The 20256-nt window shown below is 45.4% G+C and overlaps 2 protein-coding genes across 3 annotated transcripts; one reads left to right on the plus strand and one right to left on the minus strand.

The window, feature by feature from the left end:
* Positions 1 to 8759: 8759 nt before the first annotated feature.
* On the minus strand, positions 8760 to 13077 carry trim13 (tripartite motif containing 13). Of its 2 annotated transcripts, none has more exons than XM_062535097.1 (2): positions 12901 to 13077; positions 8760 to 10527 (listed from the first exon to the last, which is right to left on the minus strand). In XM_062535097.1, the coding sequence occupies exons 1-2, from the start codon at positions 12982 to 12984 to the stop codon at positions 9298 to 9300; spliced, it is 1314 nt and encodes a 437-aa protein (XP_062391081.1). In that variant the 5' UTR covers positions 12985 to 13077; the 3' UTR covers positions 8760 to 9297. The 2 variants fall into 2 exon arrangements, with proteins under 2 accessions (XP_062391081.1, XP_062391082.1); XM_062535098.1 differs by lacking the exon at positions 12901 to 13077 and adding an exon at positions 11330 to 11372.
* On the plus strand, positions 12283 to 19469 carry spryd7b (SPRY domain containing 7b). Its single transcript, XM_062535099.1, has 5 exons — positions 12283 to 12439; positions 12969 to 13085; positions 13379 to 13545; positions 15761 to 15863; positions 16964 to 19469. Exons 1-5 carry the CDS (start codon positions 12334 to 12336, stop codon positions 17059 to 17061), a joined length of 591 nt encoding a protein of 196 aa, XP_062391083.1. The 5' UTR covers positions 12283 to 12333; the 3' UTR covers positions 17062 to 19469.
* Positions 19470 to 20256: the final 787 nt, after the last annotated feature.

The following is a 20256-nucleotide window of genomic DNA, read 5'->3' on the forward strand; positions in this document are numbered from 1 at the left end:
AAGCCCCTGAGTGAGTCAAGAGGAGCCGGGAACTGGCCGTGTGTGTGTGTGTGTGTGTGTGTGTGTGTGTGAGAGAGAGAGAGAGAGAGAGGAAGATGGGCTGTGGCCCTGATGTACACCAGAGAGCTGGGTTGAGAGTGGGCCTCTGGAGTCAGTCCGTCTCGATGGAGCAGGATGGTGTGTGTGTGTGTGTCTGTGTGTGTGTGTGTGTCGGTGGGGCAGGATGCCATGACATACTCATGCTGTCCTTACTCTTATCACCGATGATGCCTGTAAATGAGCGGAACTGCCCAGAGGCCCTACTGTACATCACCCTACTACGCCTGCATACGCACACACTCCTACTGTACATCACCCTCCTACGCCTGCATACGCACACACTCCTACTGTACGCTGGATCTGTCACATCTATTTACATTCTTGGAGGTCAGTAAACAAAAAACTAAAATAAAACCATGAAGTAAAGAAAAATCTAATTAAAGCAACATACAAATTTAGGAGTTTTGATTATTAGATTAGTTGAACAAAAAAAAATTGAACCAAACCTAAGAGCTCCATGGGTGATTAAGTCAAAAGGGAACTTGCACACACCACGTAGTGCCGATGCAAGATGAAGATAAGCAACTTTAATTCATCAAAAATAAAATAAAGACTTGAGTGCTACTCAGTGAGGTGCACCAATCAGGGAAATTGCAGGAGTTTCACAGCCCTCAAAAAAAAAGAGAGAAAAAAAAAAGGAAAGTCAGCAAGTGATACATGGCTGTTCATAGAAGCTTCACATCAGTGCAGTTGAAGCTCCTCCAACCCAGCAGAAATTACCTCTTGTGTTGTACACACTCACTCACTCACTCACACTGCTCACACACACACACACACACACTAATACTGCAATCATTCATCACCACCTTATAGGAACACTACCACCATATTTTTTAATATTGTGATATTGTGTTTAAAACGGTGTGTGTGTGTTTGTAATCCGAGTGATTAATCGGAGGTGGAGAAAGTGCTTCGGTGTGTGTGTGGTGACGGGACCCCTCCGGGCCTCCGACCCCTCCGGGTCACTCTCGCAGGGGTCAGGGGTCAGCCTGCCTCGTCTGGCTCAGGGTCACCAGGACCACCGGTCACCGTTGGCCGGAGCCGGACGCAGGGAGCTGCTCAGTGGGAGTGGCCCAGTCCAGCGGCGCGAATCAGAATGAGCGCTATTCTGGCTCTAATTTGGGAGGGAAGATTGCTCATTAGCTTCACACTGACACAAGCACTGGGAAAGTGAAAGGGAGTTTTTTTTTTTTTTTTTTCTTCCTTTCTCTCTCTCTCTCTCTCTAAAAACGTGCGTCTTCTTGTGTGACCACAGAAAGTGTGTCACAATGATGATGTGATCACAGATTTCTAGGAGTATTTATTGCTCGTGTGAGTGATCCAATCTAGGCCAGTCCACGGACACTGGTGTGAGTCTGTGTGTGTGTGTGTGTGTGTGTGAGAGAGACGGATTTAAATGTGACCGTTCAAGTAACAATGCGTGCAACACAGTTCTTTCTCTGAATTTAGACGTACACAGTCACACACACACACACACACCTTCTGTTCAGCTCTGATTACAGCTTGAAACTGTGTGAGATCTGTTTCTGTAAAGTGATGGTCAGCTGTAGTGGCCGAACAACTATGGCCGTCTGAATGTCCCTTTGACTCTCACATGGCCGACTGCATGTTTTAAATGGCTGGTAACAGCTGTTATTAACACACATGCAAAAGCACCATTTTAATCCAAACAGTGACTACATGTTGAATAGTAGTGGTGGCTCCGCTATGCCTGTTTCACAAAGCATGGCAACTACTCGCTAGCCTGCTAATCCAGACAGACATCGTGTGTGTGTGTGTTGAGGCATGGCTCAGAAACAGTGGTAATTTAATGATGCCTATTAAGACACAGGGCCTGTCAACACAGAAACGCAAGACCTCGCAGCCTGTACAGTCAGCCAATCAGGACTGCCCTGCCTCGTAACTGCACACCCCTGTGACCAATCATGGCCCGATCGGCATGATGATTTCCTGTGTGAACGAGTGACTGACTGACTGGTGATACACTCACCTGAGCAGGAGTAGGTGTGGTTGGATGAAGGTGTGTGTGTGTGTGTGTGTGTGTGTGTGGAATGGAGTGTGTGTGCGTTGTTGCAGGTGTCAGGTGTATGCCTTGAGGCCAGAATTCATGTTAATCGGATTTAAATCATTTCCACTTCGGCCGTGTTGTGACTTGACTCGACTCGCAGAGGAGAACTCCAGTTCCTAGCCTCCTCCTGTTGGGGAGTGAGTGTTTGTGTGTAAAAGATGAGCATTCAAATTATGTATATTGAACACTGACTGGCTGGATAAATAATCCCTCCACACACACACACACACAGGATAAAAATCCAGGAGAATCCACACAGACCATCCCTGTGTTTAGTAGTTACCCCCCCAGACTTACAGTAAACACTTCTCTAATTAAAACACTGTGTGCTTGAGTGACAGGAGGGTTCACTATGCGCTTCGCATTTGTGTCCATGCAAGTGTCTATGCGTGAGTCTGTTCATGCACTTTTTTCTTCCAACTTTGGTCTAAACAGAAGATATAAGAAAAAGGAATCCCTTTGGTCAGGGACTAAACGTGACAGGCTAGAGATCTGTTCTTAAACGGACTAAACGTGACAAGTGATCTGCTCTCAAACAGAAGGCAGTCACTTCAGCTTCACTGCCTGTTCTGCCGCTGAGGAGAATTGACTGAGAGAGGTGGCTAACTGTCAGCTCTTAATGCCAAAACTCTTATAGAACGTCTAATAAACGTACAATATGTAGCCATGAAGTATGCAGTATAATATATTATAATGCTTATAAATATGAAATGTATCATAAAACATATCCTAATACAGGGTGAATTATGCCATATTTTGTGTTTGAACATACCCCAGAATTACTCGGCACTGATAAACGAGGGAACGTGCCCCTGGGGTCATGTGTTTGGGGGCTTACACTCGTTCATGGGTCAAATTGTCTTAGAGCCTGCACTGTGCTGCATGTGATTGCTAACCAGGATTTGGCATTTCATATGCCTGTGTGTGTGTGTGTGTGTGTGAGTGAGGGAGAGAGTCTCTGATCCTCGGGTTTGCCTACAGAAGTCCCAAGGTGGCCCCAGGTGATTGGTGCTACTGCGGAGTGGGAGGGCTTTATTTTGGCCGGGTGGTTGAAACAGGAAGTGATGCCCACACCTGACGGCACGCAGCAGCTCCTGGCTCCCCCGTCTGTCGTCTCTCCTGTGTGTGTGTGTGTGTGTTTACTCATAGCACAATCTGTCTCTGTTTCAGATCGAAGAATCCTGGATTGCCCTTCACCCTGAAGAAACAGAAAAGAGAGGAGAGACGGTGATGGTGTGTGTGTGCGTGTGTGTGCGTGTGTGTGCGTGTGTGTGTGTGTGTGTGTGTGTAAAAGAGAGATGCTCTCCAAGTGATGCCGTAGCAGCACAGAATGGTTTGTGGTTATACTGAGATGCAGGCCATACTCTGCTGCAGCAGTAATGCTTAGGACCCCAACACAAGTGTGTGTGTGTATGTGTGCGCGCACGCACGCGCGCTCTCACTGCTGTACAGTAAAAGTAAAACCACTGACTGACTACTGTTCAACAGCTGTGTGTGTGTGTGTGTTTGTGTGTGTGTGTGTGTGTGTGTGTGTGTGTGTGTGTGTGTGTGTGTGCGCGCACGCTTGTGCTTGTGTGGCTGCTTCGCTATAGCAGCACGTAAATATTGGAGTTACTCAACGGATGAAGCCTCCAATATTGATTGTGCTGCTGAAGCAAGGCAGACCGTATCCCACGGCGACTCCCGTCACCAAGGCCCGATGATGACTCACTGGAAGGGGGACCCCACGGAGACTCGTCACCTCCATCTCCAGCTCCATCACACCTATGCACGGGGTCAAGAAGAGAAGCTGCTGGTAAAATATGCAGGGAGACTTTTTTTGATGGTGTGTGTGTGTGTGTGTGTGTGTTTTGAGTGAGTGTGAATTGTGAAAAGCCAAGTTTGAGGTATACTCGGGGTTTAAAGTACAAATGTGGATGATGTGTGTGTGATACATTTTTTTTTCTATTTAATGTGCCTGGATAAATGGTAAAGAGCATGTATGTTGGTGTGTTTGAAATAATAGTGTGAGAAATGTAGAGTTGAGGAGTGTGTCTTGTATGAAGTGGATACACCAAATTACCTGTGAGTATTTTATTTTTCTTCTAAAAATACACAATTAAAATGCATCGAATCAGTTACTCGATTGTCATGTATTCTGAAATAAAACAAAAATAAAAAGCTTAAGTGAAAACTTCAACTCCCGTGTCACTGTTCCCTTTTTATGGAGCGCACGAGTTCTCTAGCCGTATATTTCACTGCACGCTGGTGCTGTCGCCCGGGTTTAGATCTCATAACTGGCCGCTCGAGCCAGCCCCGACCCGCAGCCGAGCTCCGGTGTGCCCCGGTAATAAATGTTACTCGAGACCCGTCGGCTGGACGACCGGGTAGCCTGCAGTCTGTGAAAGACAGGTCAAGTGCCTTGTGATGGCTATATCCAATTGAACAAGTGTTTCTTTCTTATCCGAAAATATAGAGAAATTAGTTCTCTTGATGGTTTATTGCCATGCCGATTTTTACCATGTAAATTGTCCATGACGATACCTTTCTACCCGGCGTGTTACCAGTTTAGAACGGGACGAAAACCCTGAGATGTAAAGATACATAAATAAATAAATAAAACAGGGCTCTGTGTCTGAAGTCAGACGTGGGCCGGGTAATTTAAGATGTGAAAATATGTATAGGCCTCTAATGGCTTTGAATATTATGTATGGGCCTTTAATGGCTTTGAATATTATGTATAGGCCGAGGCTTTGGAAATTCCTGATAAAAAAATGTTAAAGTGTTGTTACGCTGAGTTGAAGGTGTGCATTTTCAGGGGCCTTATTTACTTCTGATGTAAACAAGAGGTTTGGAAATGTAGACTTGCCAACTCCATGGTGAACATAGATAATTTAGGACGTCGACTAAACACTGACCGGCAGTACGGACGGGATCACACCCAGAGATCCACCTATTGGTTTGGAGCGCAGCGCTGGACCCTCACTCTAAACAACTGCAGACGCTGCTTTACCCCGCGATGGTTTACGGATGGACCTCATCCGACAGTGTGATGTATCTCCGGACGCCAATATGCACCCGTGGTTATCTATGGACACATGGCCTAATTTGTTCACATTCTGAGGTATTGATTTGAAGTGAGTGAGGAAGGGTAATGGTACTGAGCGTTCACATGTCCGGTGCGCAACGCACTGACGAGACGCGTCAGGTATTGTACAGTGGGATATGAATGAAATAAAGACTGTTTTAAATAAAGTTGCCTTTCATAATCATTGTGAGCTACGCTTACCACACATATGCACTTTCCGAATCAGAATGCATATCCTCTAGACATCAATACAGCTATAGGGAGCAAAGGATATTTATCAGAAAGCATCTGCAACCCTATAGGTCCAAACAGTAAAATTTACACGTTCCGTGTAATTCTTATGTCCAGAGAATCTAAAGTCTGAACTGGGTTCGATCTCCATTCTCGGAATCAGACATGCGATCCTGAACGCACTCTCGACATTTTATCAACTCTTATCAGAAACTATATCCGATGCACAACAACGACATAATTTCACATATAGTTTTAATTAATTATACAGGTTATTTCACTGTGTTGCCTGTGGTTTTGATAGGCAGCCTTAGGCCTTGAATGACACAGTGCACTGACAGTGTCAGTGTCCGTCTGTGTTTTGCACGTGTTGTCTGGACATATTTGGGATAGTCTAGGCCTACTTCATTATTATTTTTTTCTATATAAATATTTGGAATTCATGCACTTTAATACGCTGTCATACGCAGCGTATTAAAGAAGGCAGAGAAGGCTAAAGACTCTCTCTCTATCTCTCTGTGTGTGTGTGTGTGTGTGTGTGTGTGTGTGTGTGTGTGTGTGTGTGTGTGAGTGTTTGTCTGAGCCCGCATGCAACAGAGGGACAAATAGCCTGTTATTCATCCTGGATTTTCCCATGAATATCGTACTTTTAAACGGGACCCTTGGAATAAATAATAATATATGTAGCCTATATATACAAAACAATAGCATTGGGGACTGCGTAAACCCACTGGTTTTGTCTGTTGCGACAGCCTCAAAGGGGGATTGAGAAGCGCATCTTACATTTAGAACAGGTTCTTTCTTACAGCCATTCTCCACACTATCGGTCATCAGCATTTTTCTCTAATACATTTGTATAAAAAAGGATGGATTTTATACATTATTTTGTTATTTTACAGACTTCAGCAAAACAAACAGAATGTCCACCCTTGCAAAGCAGCCTGGTCCGGTGAGATTTTTTTGGACTTGCGTTCAAAAGTCGTAAGCATGGACTTTTCCTCCTCTTTATATTGTCTATAGTTTTCGATCGATTAGTACTGTTTTTTTCTTTGAAATGAAAAGCATTTTTTACATTTACACACGCACGTAGGATTGCCTATCACTGGTGCCTATAATTAGATTTCAGCTGTAAAATAACGCAGAGAGAACCTGGTGGTTCTAGAAACGGTGTGAATAATTTTGTAATTATCGGTCAAATACAAAATATTGTTTTTTATTAAGATTTTAAAATGGCTTGGTGTTGTTGGATCAGAGCAGGGCGTATAGGGTCTGAGGCAGCGCAACTTCCAGAGTTGAAATAAGCGAGTAACACCGAGTAATAACGTTTACCACACAGAGCTTACAATAACATAAAAATTAAGATAACAGGAAAAGTAAAACACGATTGAGAGAAAAGGCAAGGAAGCAGTAACATAACTACCACTAGCCTAGAGGTGTATCGGAACTTAAAATGTCCCCTAATTCACAAATCAGCCCTGTTGGGTCAATTGTTTATACGTTCAAAGCCTTACTCTGTACAAATATATTTAAAATAATATTTTCGACTGTCCAGTTCATCCAAATCCAAAATATGATACATAACTTTGGCAATGCATCAATAAGAGGTCATATTCGAGAAAACACCTTCCACACTGTGGCGGCACGTCAAACGGCAAGGATGATCACATTTCTTCATGAAGTTTGTTTTATTCGATGTATTGCGATGTAATTGCATAACCGCTATTTATATAAATAGGTTGTGTTGAAGAGGGGGATGGTAAAAAAAAAAAACTCAACTAATTTTTCTTTGATCCGGAGTTTGCCCGGTAACAGAGAGCTATATATATACGTGCAGTGACGTGTGCAGGGAGCCACGGTCAGTTGTGACGACACGTGCTCATTTTCTGAAGTGATCCTGGGATTTCTGTCACTATGCCGTTTGGGGAAATAATAAATACACAGGAGATGACTTCGAATAAGGGATCACTGTTTTAACGTGGCCTAACGGTGGGCACTGCACGGGCCTTTACTTGGCGATATAGGCTCTATGTCTGCTGCTGTCACTGATTTGGCAAGTCAAAAGAAAAGTCCTAACCCGGCACCATGAAATGCCTGTGACGGGGTTTTATAAAGACATTACAGGGCGTATAGTGCAGTTTTATGGTGAGACGAGGAAGGGCTTCCCCGGATCGGCATAATTGGAGACGGGGTGCGAAGGTGTGTGTGTGTGTGTGTGTGTGTGTGTGTGTGTGTGTGTGTGTGTGTGTGTGTGTGTGTGTGTGTGTGTGTGTGTGTGTGTGTGTGTGTGTGTGTGTGTGTGTGTGTGTGTGGCGAAAGGAAATGTGAGGAGTTGGATTTGGGAGCTACAGGCACTCGGGAGCCTGGGGTTGAGCCTTATGCCTGGCATCTTCATCATCATCATCACTCTCGTCCCTGTACTGCAGAACTGAGGCAGCACTTCACACACACACACACACACACACACACACACACACACACACACACACACACACACACACACACACAAATTCTGACAGGTCCTCACAGAGATAAACAGGCTTAAAAACAGTTATAGTACATTTATATTTAAACGAAAATGTACTAAATGTTCTCGGACGTGCCAGTTCATGCCAATATCAAGCGGGGAAGTGGTCAGAGGTGTAACAGAGGCAGTTAAAACAATGTTTATTTATAGGTGGTGTATTTGGAAATGCTGAAGAGTAATTTGGCCAAGAGCATCGAAAATAATCTTTCCCCTTCTTCTAAAATGGCAGGAAACGTGTGTGTATTGAGATGCTATTGCTCGGCCTGCACGCGTCTCGAGCTGTTACGCAACACCCAGCCCGCGGGAGGCACGGCGAAACCACCGAGGCGCGTGGGGATGTCAGAGAGCGGCATTCTCTCTCTCTCTTGTGCATCATCTATCTATCTATATACAAAACTAGAATAATTTCGGTATTATTCTATACTACAATTTCATTTCCAACTTTTGGTTTTGTATTTTTGAATTGTGTCAGTTATTTAGGCTATAACATCCCACTATGGGCACAGAGCGCGCGGCTGACTGAGCAGTGAGGGAATCCAGGCTTACGTAAACAAATGAACCGATAAATGAAAAGGGGGAAAACTTATTAAACTGCTTATTTTATTTTGTCATAAATGTAAGGCTTTGTATAAACTGAGGTGCCCGGGAGAGAGAGAGAGAGAGAGAGAGTGAGTGTGAGAGAGAGAGAGAGAGATTGGGGGGGGGGTGATTTAGTGCACATGCAGAGCGGGAGTCTTCTATGGACAGATCGGGTGGGGGGGGGGGGGGGGGGCGTGTGTACACACTCACAGGGATCTCTTAAAACAACACAAGCACACATTAAACTGACACATTCAGAACACATATTAACAAGTAAAAAAAAAAAAAAAACACGTAAAACGCGTAAAAAACAAAGGTCTTCACTGACCTACATATGCCCTTACCCGGCAGTTGGAGTTTAAACGGACCAGCAGCAAAGGCTAAAGGCAGGCTTCATCACGGACATAGAAATATTACATATTACACTGAAGTTTGGTTCTGTTGTCATTGACTGAAAAAAACGGCCGGATTCAGTTTTGTTTCGGTTAGGTTTCGTTTCAGATTATATTCTGAGTGACGGTGGGAGGACATGTCATATATGCTCCGGATGATTCAACTCACCATATTAGAACGATTTTAGAAAACACTATTTTTTTCACACATTTGGTGAAATTGAACTGTTAAGGCTTGTTCTGGAAGGCTCAATAAATACCGCAGCAACAGCAGCAGCAGCAGCAACAACAACAAACGACAACAACTACAATCGAACAGGCTGTCAACGCATTCCCATCAGCTGATGAAGTCTGCGCTGGTGTTAATCAGGTTTAGGATACAGTTCTGACAGAACTCCACCAGGAAGGAGCAGAGTCCCGCCGTCTCTCTCCAGCAGCACGCGGCCAGGTGGAACACCTCTTCGGGCGCCGGCAGGTAAGCTCGACTCAAGGCGGCCACTCGTTCCGGGGTAGTGTGTGCGAGGCAGTCCACCGGAATTAGTGCCGCGACGGACAGGCACGCGACACACGTGAACAGGACGAATCTCCAGAGCGCGGGAGAGACGCGAGGAGCAGCTGTGGTGGCGGGTGACCGGTGAGCGTTGCTCTCGTGCGGAGCGCAGAGGGTGTCTACATCGCCGAGCCTCACCGAATCCCATTGCTGCACGTCAAAGTTTCGAACAAGGGGACCCACGTCGACGTAGTCGTCGTTCCGTGGCGGCGACGGCAGCGGCGTCTCTTTGATCACGCGCAGAGTCTCGCGAAAGTCCTGCATTTGCTGAAGGAACGCGAGGGGGTCCGACAGGGACCTGAAGGACTCGGCGATGCTGAGCGCGCGCCTCTGTTCCTCTAGCACCGCGCGCAGCTTGCTGATCTCCGGGTCGTACGTTTGCATCACTGTCAATTTCAGAGTCTCGAAGTCGGACAGAATCTCGCTCCGCTTGTGCTCCAGCGCGCGGAGGAGTTTATCCAGGTACTCGGTAACCCGGTCCGCGTCTCTGGACACGAGCTGCAGCGCCTTCTTCTTGCTGCTCTCCAACGCCTCCAGGCACGAGAGCACCTCGGCGCTGCGCCAGCTCTCGAGCCCGCGGAAGAGCTCCTCGAAGGCAGCCCTCTCCTGTTCGTAAGCGTCCTGCAGAGCGCAGAATTTGTGTCCCTTGTGGTCGCCGGTAGTGGCGCAGAAGCCGCAGATAAGTTTCAGATCTGTGGCGCAAAAGATGTTGAGCGGTTGCCCGTGATGCTCGCGACAGAGGGACATCCTCGGCAGCACGCGAATTCGGTTGTACTTCTCAACGATTCCCCGCAAGGAGTAATTGACCTGCAAGCTCGCAATGCCGTTGTGGGAGGTTTCTTTGCGGCAGGTAGGACATTTGAACGGGGGGCGCCAAGTGGGACCTCGCTGACCGTCCAGGATGCCCTCGAGGCATTTTCGGCAAAAGCTATGAGAGCAGGGCAGCACGCGCGGGTCCTCAAAGAGACAGCAGCATATAGGACACGTGAGGTCCTCCTCCAGTAACTCCATGGTTTTCTGAAAAATCCCAAAAACATAAGAAGACGTGTGAGAGAGAAACACACATAACTCGCCTGGTCAATAAAAAAGTGCACGCTCATCAGAGTAGTGATGCGCGCACGCTACCCTGCTGGTTCATACCGCAAGTAAATGCCAAGTAACTACTGCTGTCAGAAGCGCAACTAATTTGCGCGCGAAAATGAGTGAACGCAAGGAGCGCAGGTGCTGCTGTTCGTCTGCTCTTTATCCAAATGTCCCGATAACGACGGGTAGTTCACTTTAACTAGCCTATATATGTGAAATTGAACATAAGTAGGAGGTCGGTTGCACAAATAACGCCAAGCTGCGTCGACTCCCTCTGCGAAACGCGCATTTTAGAAAAGAGTGATTTCGCGAGGAACGCTTCTCTCCCGTCGACCTACTTTTTTTTTTAAGGCTGTACGTGTTGGATCATTATTCTCCGAGACGACATGTCACGCGATCCCGAAGAAGAGCAAGACACCGCCGCATCTTCTCCAACTAAATATAGCGCGCAATGATAAGGACCGTTAAGTTCGCTCTCAAGTGAACCGGCTGCTTCATTTATAATAGACCACCAGCGCTTCCTCTCGTGCGGTGATATCCGAGGGAAAAAATCGAAGGCACGCGAAAAAAAAAGATGCCACGTTCACCATCCCGTTGAAAACCGTGACGATTTGACACCGTCTACCGTTACTAATTTCAAGTGAAGAGCCCAGGTCCTGCTGGTGCGGTGCTTGGGATGGTTATGACAGATTTTTGCAGACGGAAAGCAACACGCAATTGGACCAAAAGCACTCACCAGCTGCCGGGGCGCACTGCGCTCAATGCAATCATGGCGCTTGTTGCTGTGCAGACTTCGCCTTTCCCGCGGTGAAATGATTAACCTCTTCGTGTCTGCGGAATCATTCCACCGAAATTGAAAACGTCACTTTCGTTGATGTGTCTAATACTTTTTAGTTGACACGTCTGTCCGAAGCCTAAGCAGTTGTCCTGAGCAGATGGTCTATGGTTCGCGGGGTGCTCTCCACTTGGCAGAGAATTCCCCGTTTTTCTCCAGTGAAGCATAAATTCAGTTGATCCCCAACACATGTGACGGGAGGGGGAGGGGGGGGGGGGGGGGGGTAGTTGTTGCTATGCAAAACATGACAACGTGAGAGTCTGTCCACCACTCGATTCTTGCCCGGTTTCTGATCACGGCCTCTCCACAGACAGTACGTCATTATTGACGCTGATCAATTTAAATGCACTTCACACTCTGGCGTGAAAACTCTGAGCAGCTTAACTGGGGGCACAACAAACTTAGTTGATGCAAAGCGAAAGGCCTCACCTCCTCAGACTGAACCCTGCGCTCTGGAGAGAGCAAACAGTTGTTAGACAAACTGCAGCTAGAATATTAGACGAATTGCATATAGCCTGCCCTAATCTGAAGTTTGCACAAGCTGCATTATTGCCATTACTATGCAATTCATTTATAATGGAGGTGACGCAGTACCCTACATTTGAGTCTTAAGCTCTTCTGCATATGACCGAGCCATGTGTCATGGACTTGACACATTGATAACCAATAGCTGCACAGTCACGTGTAAAAATATTTTGACCTCGATTTTTCTTCCCTTGTTTCCATGCCATCAGGAAGCGCGCCCCATCTGAGTCAGCGCTCTCATTGGCTGTGTACGTCATCATCTAGACCACCCCAAACCGCGAGGGGTCGCTGCTTCCAGCTGAGCGTCTCTCTTCTGGCAACAATGATTCTTTAGTGTACTTTTTGTTATGTAACTTCCGCCATTCATTCACGAAAAAAAGATGGCGTCACTGTTTTCGTGTTGTCTGGGCTGTTGTGGAGATGGAGGTTCGGGACATGTACCCCTCAAAGAGATGCCAACAGTTCAGTTGGACACGCATCAAATGGGTAGGAACAAAATTCACACGAAATATGAAGAGCTCTCTTGCTTCAGATTGTTGTGTTTTAGCATTAGCATTAGTTATCCACGGCAAAAGCGAAGCCGTACTTCTAACCCGGTCTCCAAGAGCCCTGTCGCTAATCACTAAAGATCAAGGGTGCACATCTACTACGGATTGAGGCGTTTAAAGGGCATTACTTCGAAGGATAAGTGTCGGTTTTTTTTATCGCTGTCGACAGATTTCGAAATTATGCGTTTGGAAATAGTCATGTGACTAATGTTCTCCAGCTAGCCAGTTGTGCACTGATAACGTAGCTACATTAGCTCGCGAGCAAATCAGTCAGTACGAGGCCAGACAATTAGGCTGAGTTTTGCAACATGGGGAGTTAGTTTGTTATAATGTCGCTCCCTAAAGGTAACACACATAGTTTCTTTTACAAGTTGAGTTTGTCTGTAGTGAACTACATACCCAAATGTTGCTGCGTGGCACGGCCAGACAACCAATGGTCTTCTGTTTGGGATTTTCGTTTTTTTCAGGAACGGATGTGGTCATCGTCAAGAGCGGCAGAAGAATATGTGGAACCGGAGGTTGCCTAGCCAACGCCCCTCTCCATCAGAACAAGAGCTATTTCGAGTTTAAGATCCAGTCTACGGGTAGGTGTCATCTATCAGCCAGGCGATGCATGGACTTTGCCCTGCCAACTTCCACCTTGAAATGTGTCCAAGTGTCACTCTACAAAAAATATTGCTGTGTCCACAGATGCAGCTCCTCTGTATACTGTCATAGTCCTTCAGACACTATGTCTAATAGTACATAACCTAGATTCTAAAGTTCAAATCAAAGATTACATTTAATTGTAACATTATTGTTTTTTTTGTGTGTTATTGTAATAGAAATGTCACTGTCTATCTGTCACTCTCTCTATGCACATGTGACTGGTCCACAGGTGTGTGGGGAGTGGGCGTGGCCACTCAGAAGGTGAACCTGAACCAGGTTCCGATGGGTCGGGACACTCACAGTCTGGTCCTGAGGCACGACGGCTCCGTATACCACAACAACGAGGAGAAAAACCGCCTGCCTGCCAACAGCCTTCCCCAGGAGGGAGATGTTGTGGTGAGTGTGTGTGTGTGTGTGTGTGTGTGTGTGTGTGTGTGTGTGTGTGTGTGTGTGTGTGTGGGATGTAAGATTCTAAAAATGATTGATTTTCGATGCCCAAATTGTTACCATTTAATAATAATAATAGTAATAATCAAATAATAGTAAATAATATTATTAAAAAATCTCAAGATTTATCCATTTTAATTGTTGTCATTTTCCCTAAGCTTACTGGCAGAAATGATAATGGCAGTTCTTGACTAACGGTGAAATGAAAAGTGAGCAAGACAACCTTCATAATGGTATAAGTGTCAGGCAATAGAAATACTACAGCTGTTGACATCAATACAAAGGGTCAAGTGTTTGCATCCCTTCTAGCCTGATGATCTCTCTTAGTCAGGGTCATCTCAGCCCAAGGTATCAGATCAGCAGTCAGAGGGTTTGAGCGAAGAGATCTATGATGGGGATCCATCTACGCTTTATGCTGTCAGGTTTTCTGGTGAATCAAGCAAACAGAACAGACAAAACATATTCGACAAGTCGACAAACCAATTTCCTGTTCATCAAGCATCTGAAGAGGAGTGTTTTGGCTGTACCAAAATGTGCGCTCACCGAAAATACTTCCCTCATCCTTTTGTGCAGCCACTTCACGTAGGCTGGCGTGCACAACTAGAAGCTGAGCAAAATGGCACACAGAGGAGGTTCTGAGAGCCGCCCACAGACATTAAGAATTGCACACATTGTTTTTATTGTGTTTTGGTACAACTGAATCAATTTGGTAAGACTGACTCATCCTCAGGTGCTTGTTGACAGCCAGCAGATGGCTGTTCAGCATGCTAATAACAGGAATGGGAGTGGGACAGCACCTCCTGTGACATATCCTTAATTTGGCAACAAAAATGGTTGTTTTTTCAAGCTTCCAGCCTCACTTTGGGTGACCTGGTGTTTCACGTCACAATGCTGTAAGTTGTTGGTAATTCCCTTGAGTAAAGTCTGGATAGATACCGACCTACGCAAAGGGCACAGAAAGGGTGTGAGCGAGCCTTTATGCACTTCACACTTTTGCACCAAGTTGGTGGGTCTGTGTGAGTCCTGGGTCTGTGAGTCCTGGAGGGGAGAGATAGTGAGGTGAGTGAGGTGAGTGAGGTGAGTGAGGTGAGTGAGAGTGAGTGAGTCTGAATAGAATGGACTATGACCGATTAAAACAAGCATCTAAACAGGTCTGGAAGCATACTAATCTGTATCACTTTGATACCTTATTAAAAACAAGAACTGTCATGTTTCCAGAATTTTATAGCATCAACTTAGTTGTCATGGTGTGTGTGTGTGGTGTCTGTGTGTGTGTTGTGTTGGGAAAGGGGGGGGGGGGGGGGCGTTGTTAAGCAACATTGAACTCTAAAGCAACCTGTGACCCCAGTTGCTTGTATGTGGGAATCCATCAGTAGCCTGCTGTGGTAGCCTGACGCAGCCGTACAATTGACACGATAGCGTCATAAACATGTATGATGTATCATGTAGCATCTTTAGCTACACGCTTTTTGCTGTAAACTAATTCAGCTGAAGCTTGTCATGGGAATGAATAAGCACCATAAAGCCTGCCCAGGCGATTCGATTGGTCCGCACGATTCTCAAGATTTCATAGAGGCTTCTCAATTAGCCCTTTTCACGGTGATGTCAGACAAAGCGTTGCTGGGTATCATCCGGCATGTCCAGCCGCCAAATACTACAGAAGAAGAAGAAGTATTCATGGGTTTCATCAGGTCCCTTTCCACAGGTGTATACAATCAAGCACCATGCAGTCTGCATTGATAATCAAGGTGCTTGATTGTATACACCTGTGGAAAGGGACCTGATGAAACCCATGAATACTTCTTCTTCTTCTTCTATAGTATTTGGCGGCTGGACATGCCGGAGGACACCCAGCAAAGCTTCGTCTGACATCACGTGAAAAGGGCTAATGGAACAAGTCCAGACAAATGTTGTGGGCGGGGCTAAGTACTGGCTGGCTTATCAGGCTACTGCTGTACTGTGTAATCGAGCTGGCTTCCAGGCTTGTTCATCAGTACATAACTTAACGTGTGTGTGTGTGTGTGTGTGTGTGTGTGTGTGTGTGTGTGTGTGTGTGTGTGTGTGTGTGTGTGTGTGTGTGTGTGTGTGTGTGTGTGTGTGTGTGTGTGTGTGTGTGTGTGTGTGTGTGTGTGTGTGTGTGTGTGTGTGTGTGTGTGTGTTCCAGGGTGTTACGTATGACCATGTGGAGCTGAACCTGTTCCTCAATGGGAAGGACATGCAGTGTCCAGCTACCGGCATCAGAGGGACGGTGTACCCAGTTGTTTATGGTGAGACTCGACACACACACACACACACACACACACTACTGGCATCTGAGGGACTGTGTACCCAGTTGTTTATGGCGAGATTACACACACACACACACACACATACCGGTGTCTTACCGGTAATCTGAGTGTTGGCAACGTGCATGGCTGAGCTGCTCCATAGATAAACACCATATTAGGACCGCTAGGAAGAGTTGGATGACTTTAAGAACCCTGAGGAGGAGTTTGCTGCTAAACTAGAAGTGCTTAGACTAATGTAGCCTAGGCAGCGCTGATTAATGTAGCCTAGGCAGCGCTGCTAAATTAGAAGCGCTTAGATTAATGTAGCCTAGGCAGCGCTGCTAAACTAGAAGTGCTTAGACTAATGTAGCCTAGGCAGCGCTGGTAAACTGGAAGTGCTTAGACTAATGTAGCCTAGGCAGCGCTGCTAAACTAGAAGTGCTTAGATGAATGTAGCCTAGGTAGCGCTGGTAGACTAGAATTGCTTAGATTGATATCTTAGGTAGCACTCCAATCCCAAGTGTTCAGAATATGCTGTATTCCCTTAATCCCACTGCACGTTTTTGCAATTTTGTTAAATGAAGTTGTGAAGCAGCACAGTGGTAAACATTCCCTGTCCCAACTTTTTTCTGGCATGAAATTCAAATAATAATATATTTTGTATGAAATAGTACAAATTTTCATTTTCAACATTTGATATATTTGTATATTATCACATTCTGGTTTGATTTACAATGTACACAACGTCCCAGCTTTATCTGATTTGATCGGTTGTAGCTAACAGGGTGTGCTTTCATTGGGGGCAGAGTTCAAATGTCAAAATATCAACATTGTTTTTTAAAACTGATCCGAGTCAGCACATATAAGATGATGCAATTACCACTTTTGCCACATGAGGGCGATGTTGTGTTGAAGTTCATGTTGCATTTGACGAGGGAAATCATTTAGTGTGTGTGTGTAATCTGACTGATGCAGACAAATGCTGTGTGTGTGTGTGTGTGTGTGTCCATAGTTTCCCATAGTTTGGAAATGTAGATGTTGGTTGTGGTTGAATTGAACTTTTTTTGTGTTTTGTTTTTTTTTGTCTGTGTCTCTTGTAGTGGATGACAGTGCCATCTTGGACTGCCAGTTCAGTGATTTCTACCACACGGCTCCACAAGGCTTTGAGAAGATCCTGTTTGAACAGCAAATCTTTTGAACCTATTCTGTCTTACTCTCTCTCTCTCTCACACACACACACACACCCCACACACACACACACACTAGCTGTCCTGAACACCTGCAAAGTCCCACCCTCTGCCTCTTGCTGTAGTTCTAAGGGACTGGTGTGAGTGTTATCTGCTGTTGTTCTGGCTTGTTGTGATTGGTTGAGAGGGACTGTTGTCTTGACTTGCTCATTTGAGTAGAGCTGGGTGACAACTGCGTGTTGGCAACACCCGACCTGTTCTTACACTTGTGCCCATGTGTTTGTGTGTGTGTGTGTGTGTGTGTGTGTGTGTGTGTGTGTGTGTGTGTGTGTGTGTGTGTGTGTGTGTGTGTGTCTGTGTGTGTGTGTGTGTGTGTCAACGATGACTGCAGAATGTCTTGGATTTTCACTGATTTTCACGGACAGCTGGACCCACACCTGGGTCAAGTGTCACAGGCAGGTAGCGTTAATGCTCTGACCTCATGAAGTGGGACACACACACACACACACACACACACACACACACGGCACCCAACATAGCCTACGATGCCGAAGGCATCAGGTCAGCTCTTTATAAACAGTCAATAATCAATCACTATTAATTAGGCCGGGGTGCAGGTGAGTGGTGTTGAAATGCCCCTTAGTCTAGAACAGAATTTATCTCTCCGGACTAACTCTAAAACAGTCTTTGCCTAATCTCTACAGACTGACGATAGGACAGTATTAATCTCTACTGATTTACCGTAGGACAGGCTTAATCTCTACAGACTGACCGTAGTACAGGCCTAATCTCTTCAGACTGACTGTAGGACAGGCTTAATCTCTACAGACTGACCGTAGGACAGGCTTAATCTCTACAGATTGACCGTAGGACAGGCTAATCTCTACAGACTGACCGTAGGACAGGCCTAATCTCTACAGACTTCAGACTGATAGTCACTCTAACGCTTAGGACAGGCTTAATCTCTCCAGACTGATAGGCTCTCCGACCCCAGAACAGTCCTAATCTCTCCAGACTGACCCCAGAACAGTCTTAATCTCTCCAGATTGATAGGCTCTCTGACCCCAGAACAGTCTTAATCTCTCCAGACTTTGCTGCGGTGCAGGCGGAGCTTCAGAACCGTCCCTTAGGATGGACGCTGCCAGTGTTGCCACGGCTCCTGCTGCTGCTGCTGTCCTGGTGTGTGTGAATTTATCCACATGAATGGACATCGCAGATCGTGCATGTCCTTTGACTTCAGTCTGTAGACTTTTCACAGTGTGTGTGTGTGTGTGAGCGTGTAAGATCAAGGTATCTGTAGTTATACTCTGTTGTGTGTGTGTGTGTGTGTGTGTGTGTGTGTGTGTGTGTGTGTGTGTGTGTGTGTGTGTGTGTGTGTGTGTGTGTGTGTGTGTGTGTGTGTGTGTGTGTGTGTGTGTGTGTGTGTGTGTGTGTGTGTGTGTGTGTGTGTGTGTGTGTGTGTGCGCGTGCGTGCGTGCGTGCGAAATGTTGAGATTGGAATTTTATTTGACTAACCACACTGCTACTGTTTGTGTGTGCGTACGCATGTGTGTTTCCAAGATGGGATCATTGCTGTTGATAAACTCAATGCTATTTATTTATAAAATATGTACACGTCCTTGCAGTGTTCCCAGGCCCATAGACATATGTAAAGGTAAATTACGTCTTATTTAATCATATTTATGTTGTGATTTTTCAATGTGAACGCTGGAAAGAAACCTATACCGATATTTTTATTATTATTATTATTATTATATGTTGTTTTTTGTTCCTTAAAATGCTTATTCTTATATGTGTTGGTAACACTAAATCCTCCCACATAAAGACTGTCATAACCAGTTCATAGATCTGTCATATATATACCTACTGACACAATGACCTTATCATGGCATATTTTGCTATGTGTTAAAATGAATTACACGACCATATCATGTGACCATTATCGGTGGTTGTCATGACAGCAGTCGGAATGTTGCATGAGCGAGCAATGGCGTGGTCATAATCCAAAGATTCTGGGGTGCTACGCTCTAAGATCCTTGGTCATAACCAAAGATTCTAGAACAGAGCTGTTCTAGAATCTTTGGTCATAGCATCACACATGACCGCTGTGTGTCCGGTCCGGTCATGAAGGTGATGGGACCATAATCTGGCACGTGGACACTGCGTGTTAATCTGTGGAAGAGCTGAGTTAACGGCACCAAAGCGCTGAGGAGTCTTTGTGGCGTACACATACTGTATGTGCCTGGATAAGTAGGCTACGGCAGCACTTCTTTGCACTGAAGACTTAAGGTCCACATCAAACCAAATCAAAATGTTTATCGATATAAACAATGATGACAAGTCATATATATCATGGCATTATTGAATGTGTTTTTTTTTTTTTTTTTTGCAAAATGATGATTATTAAATGTTGACATTAACAAAAGATTTCTTGGCCTACCACTTATTTTATTGTGTTAAATAACTCCAGTATTCAAAGCACTCAGACTCTAATATGTTATACATAGACCTATATGCATTATGTTACCTATATGTTAGTCATAGCTCCTGCTAATAAAGCTGATGATATACATTATATTGCCAAAAGTATTGGGTCACCTGCCTTGACCCCCATATGAACTTCAGTCACATCCTTTTCTTAATCCCTAGGATTTAATATGATGTCGTTCAACTCTTTAGCTATAGCTATTACAGCTTCAGCTCTTCTGGGAAGGCTTTCCACAAGGTTTAGGCGTGTGTTTATGGGCATTTTTGACCGTTCTTTCAGAAGCTCATTTGTGAAGTCACACACTGGTGTTGGATGAGGCGACTGGCTCTCAATCTGCATTCTAATTCATCCAAAAGGTGTTCTATCGGGTTGAGGTCAGGTTTCTGCAGGCCAGGCAACTTCATCCACACCAAACTCTTGTCATCCTTGCCTTTATGGACCTTGCTTTGTGCACTGGTGCACAACAGTCATGAACACCTTTAGGATGAATTAGAGCGGTGCGCGGTGACTGAGAGCCAGGGTTGCCACACTGTTTTCACTACAGTTCTGATTTAAGAGGCACAATATAGACTGCGATCATTACCTGTGAATATAAAGTATCCCCGTCTTGTAATAAACAAAAGACAAACGTAACCTGCACGACAGGGTAATGGCTATACTTATGCAGGGACAGTCTAGTCTAATATCTAAGTTCAGTGAAGATTGGTGTAGGTTTTTT

The sequence above is a fragment of the Sardina pilchardus genome, chromosome 4 (assembly GCF_963854185.1).
Source record: "Sardina pilchardus chromosome 4, fSarPil1.1, whole genome shotgun sequence".
Taxonomy (NCBI): Eukaryota; Metazoa; Chordata; class Actinopteri; order Clupeiformes; family Clupeidae; genus Sardina; species Sardina pilchardus.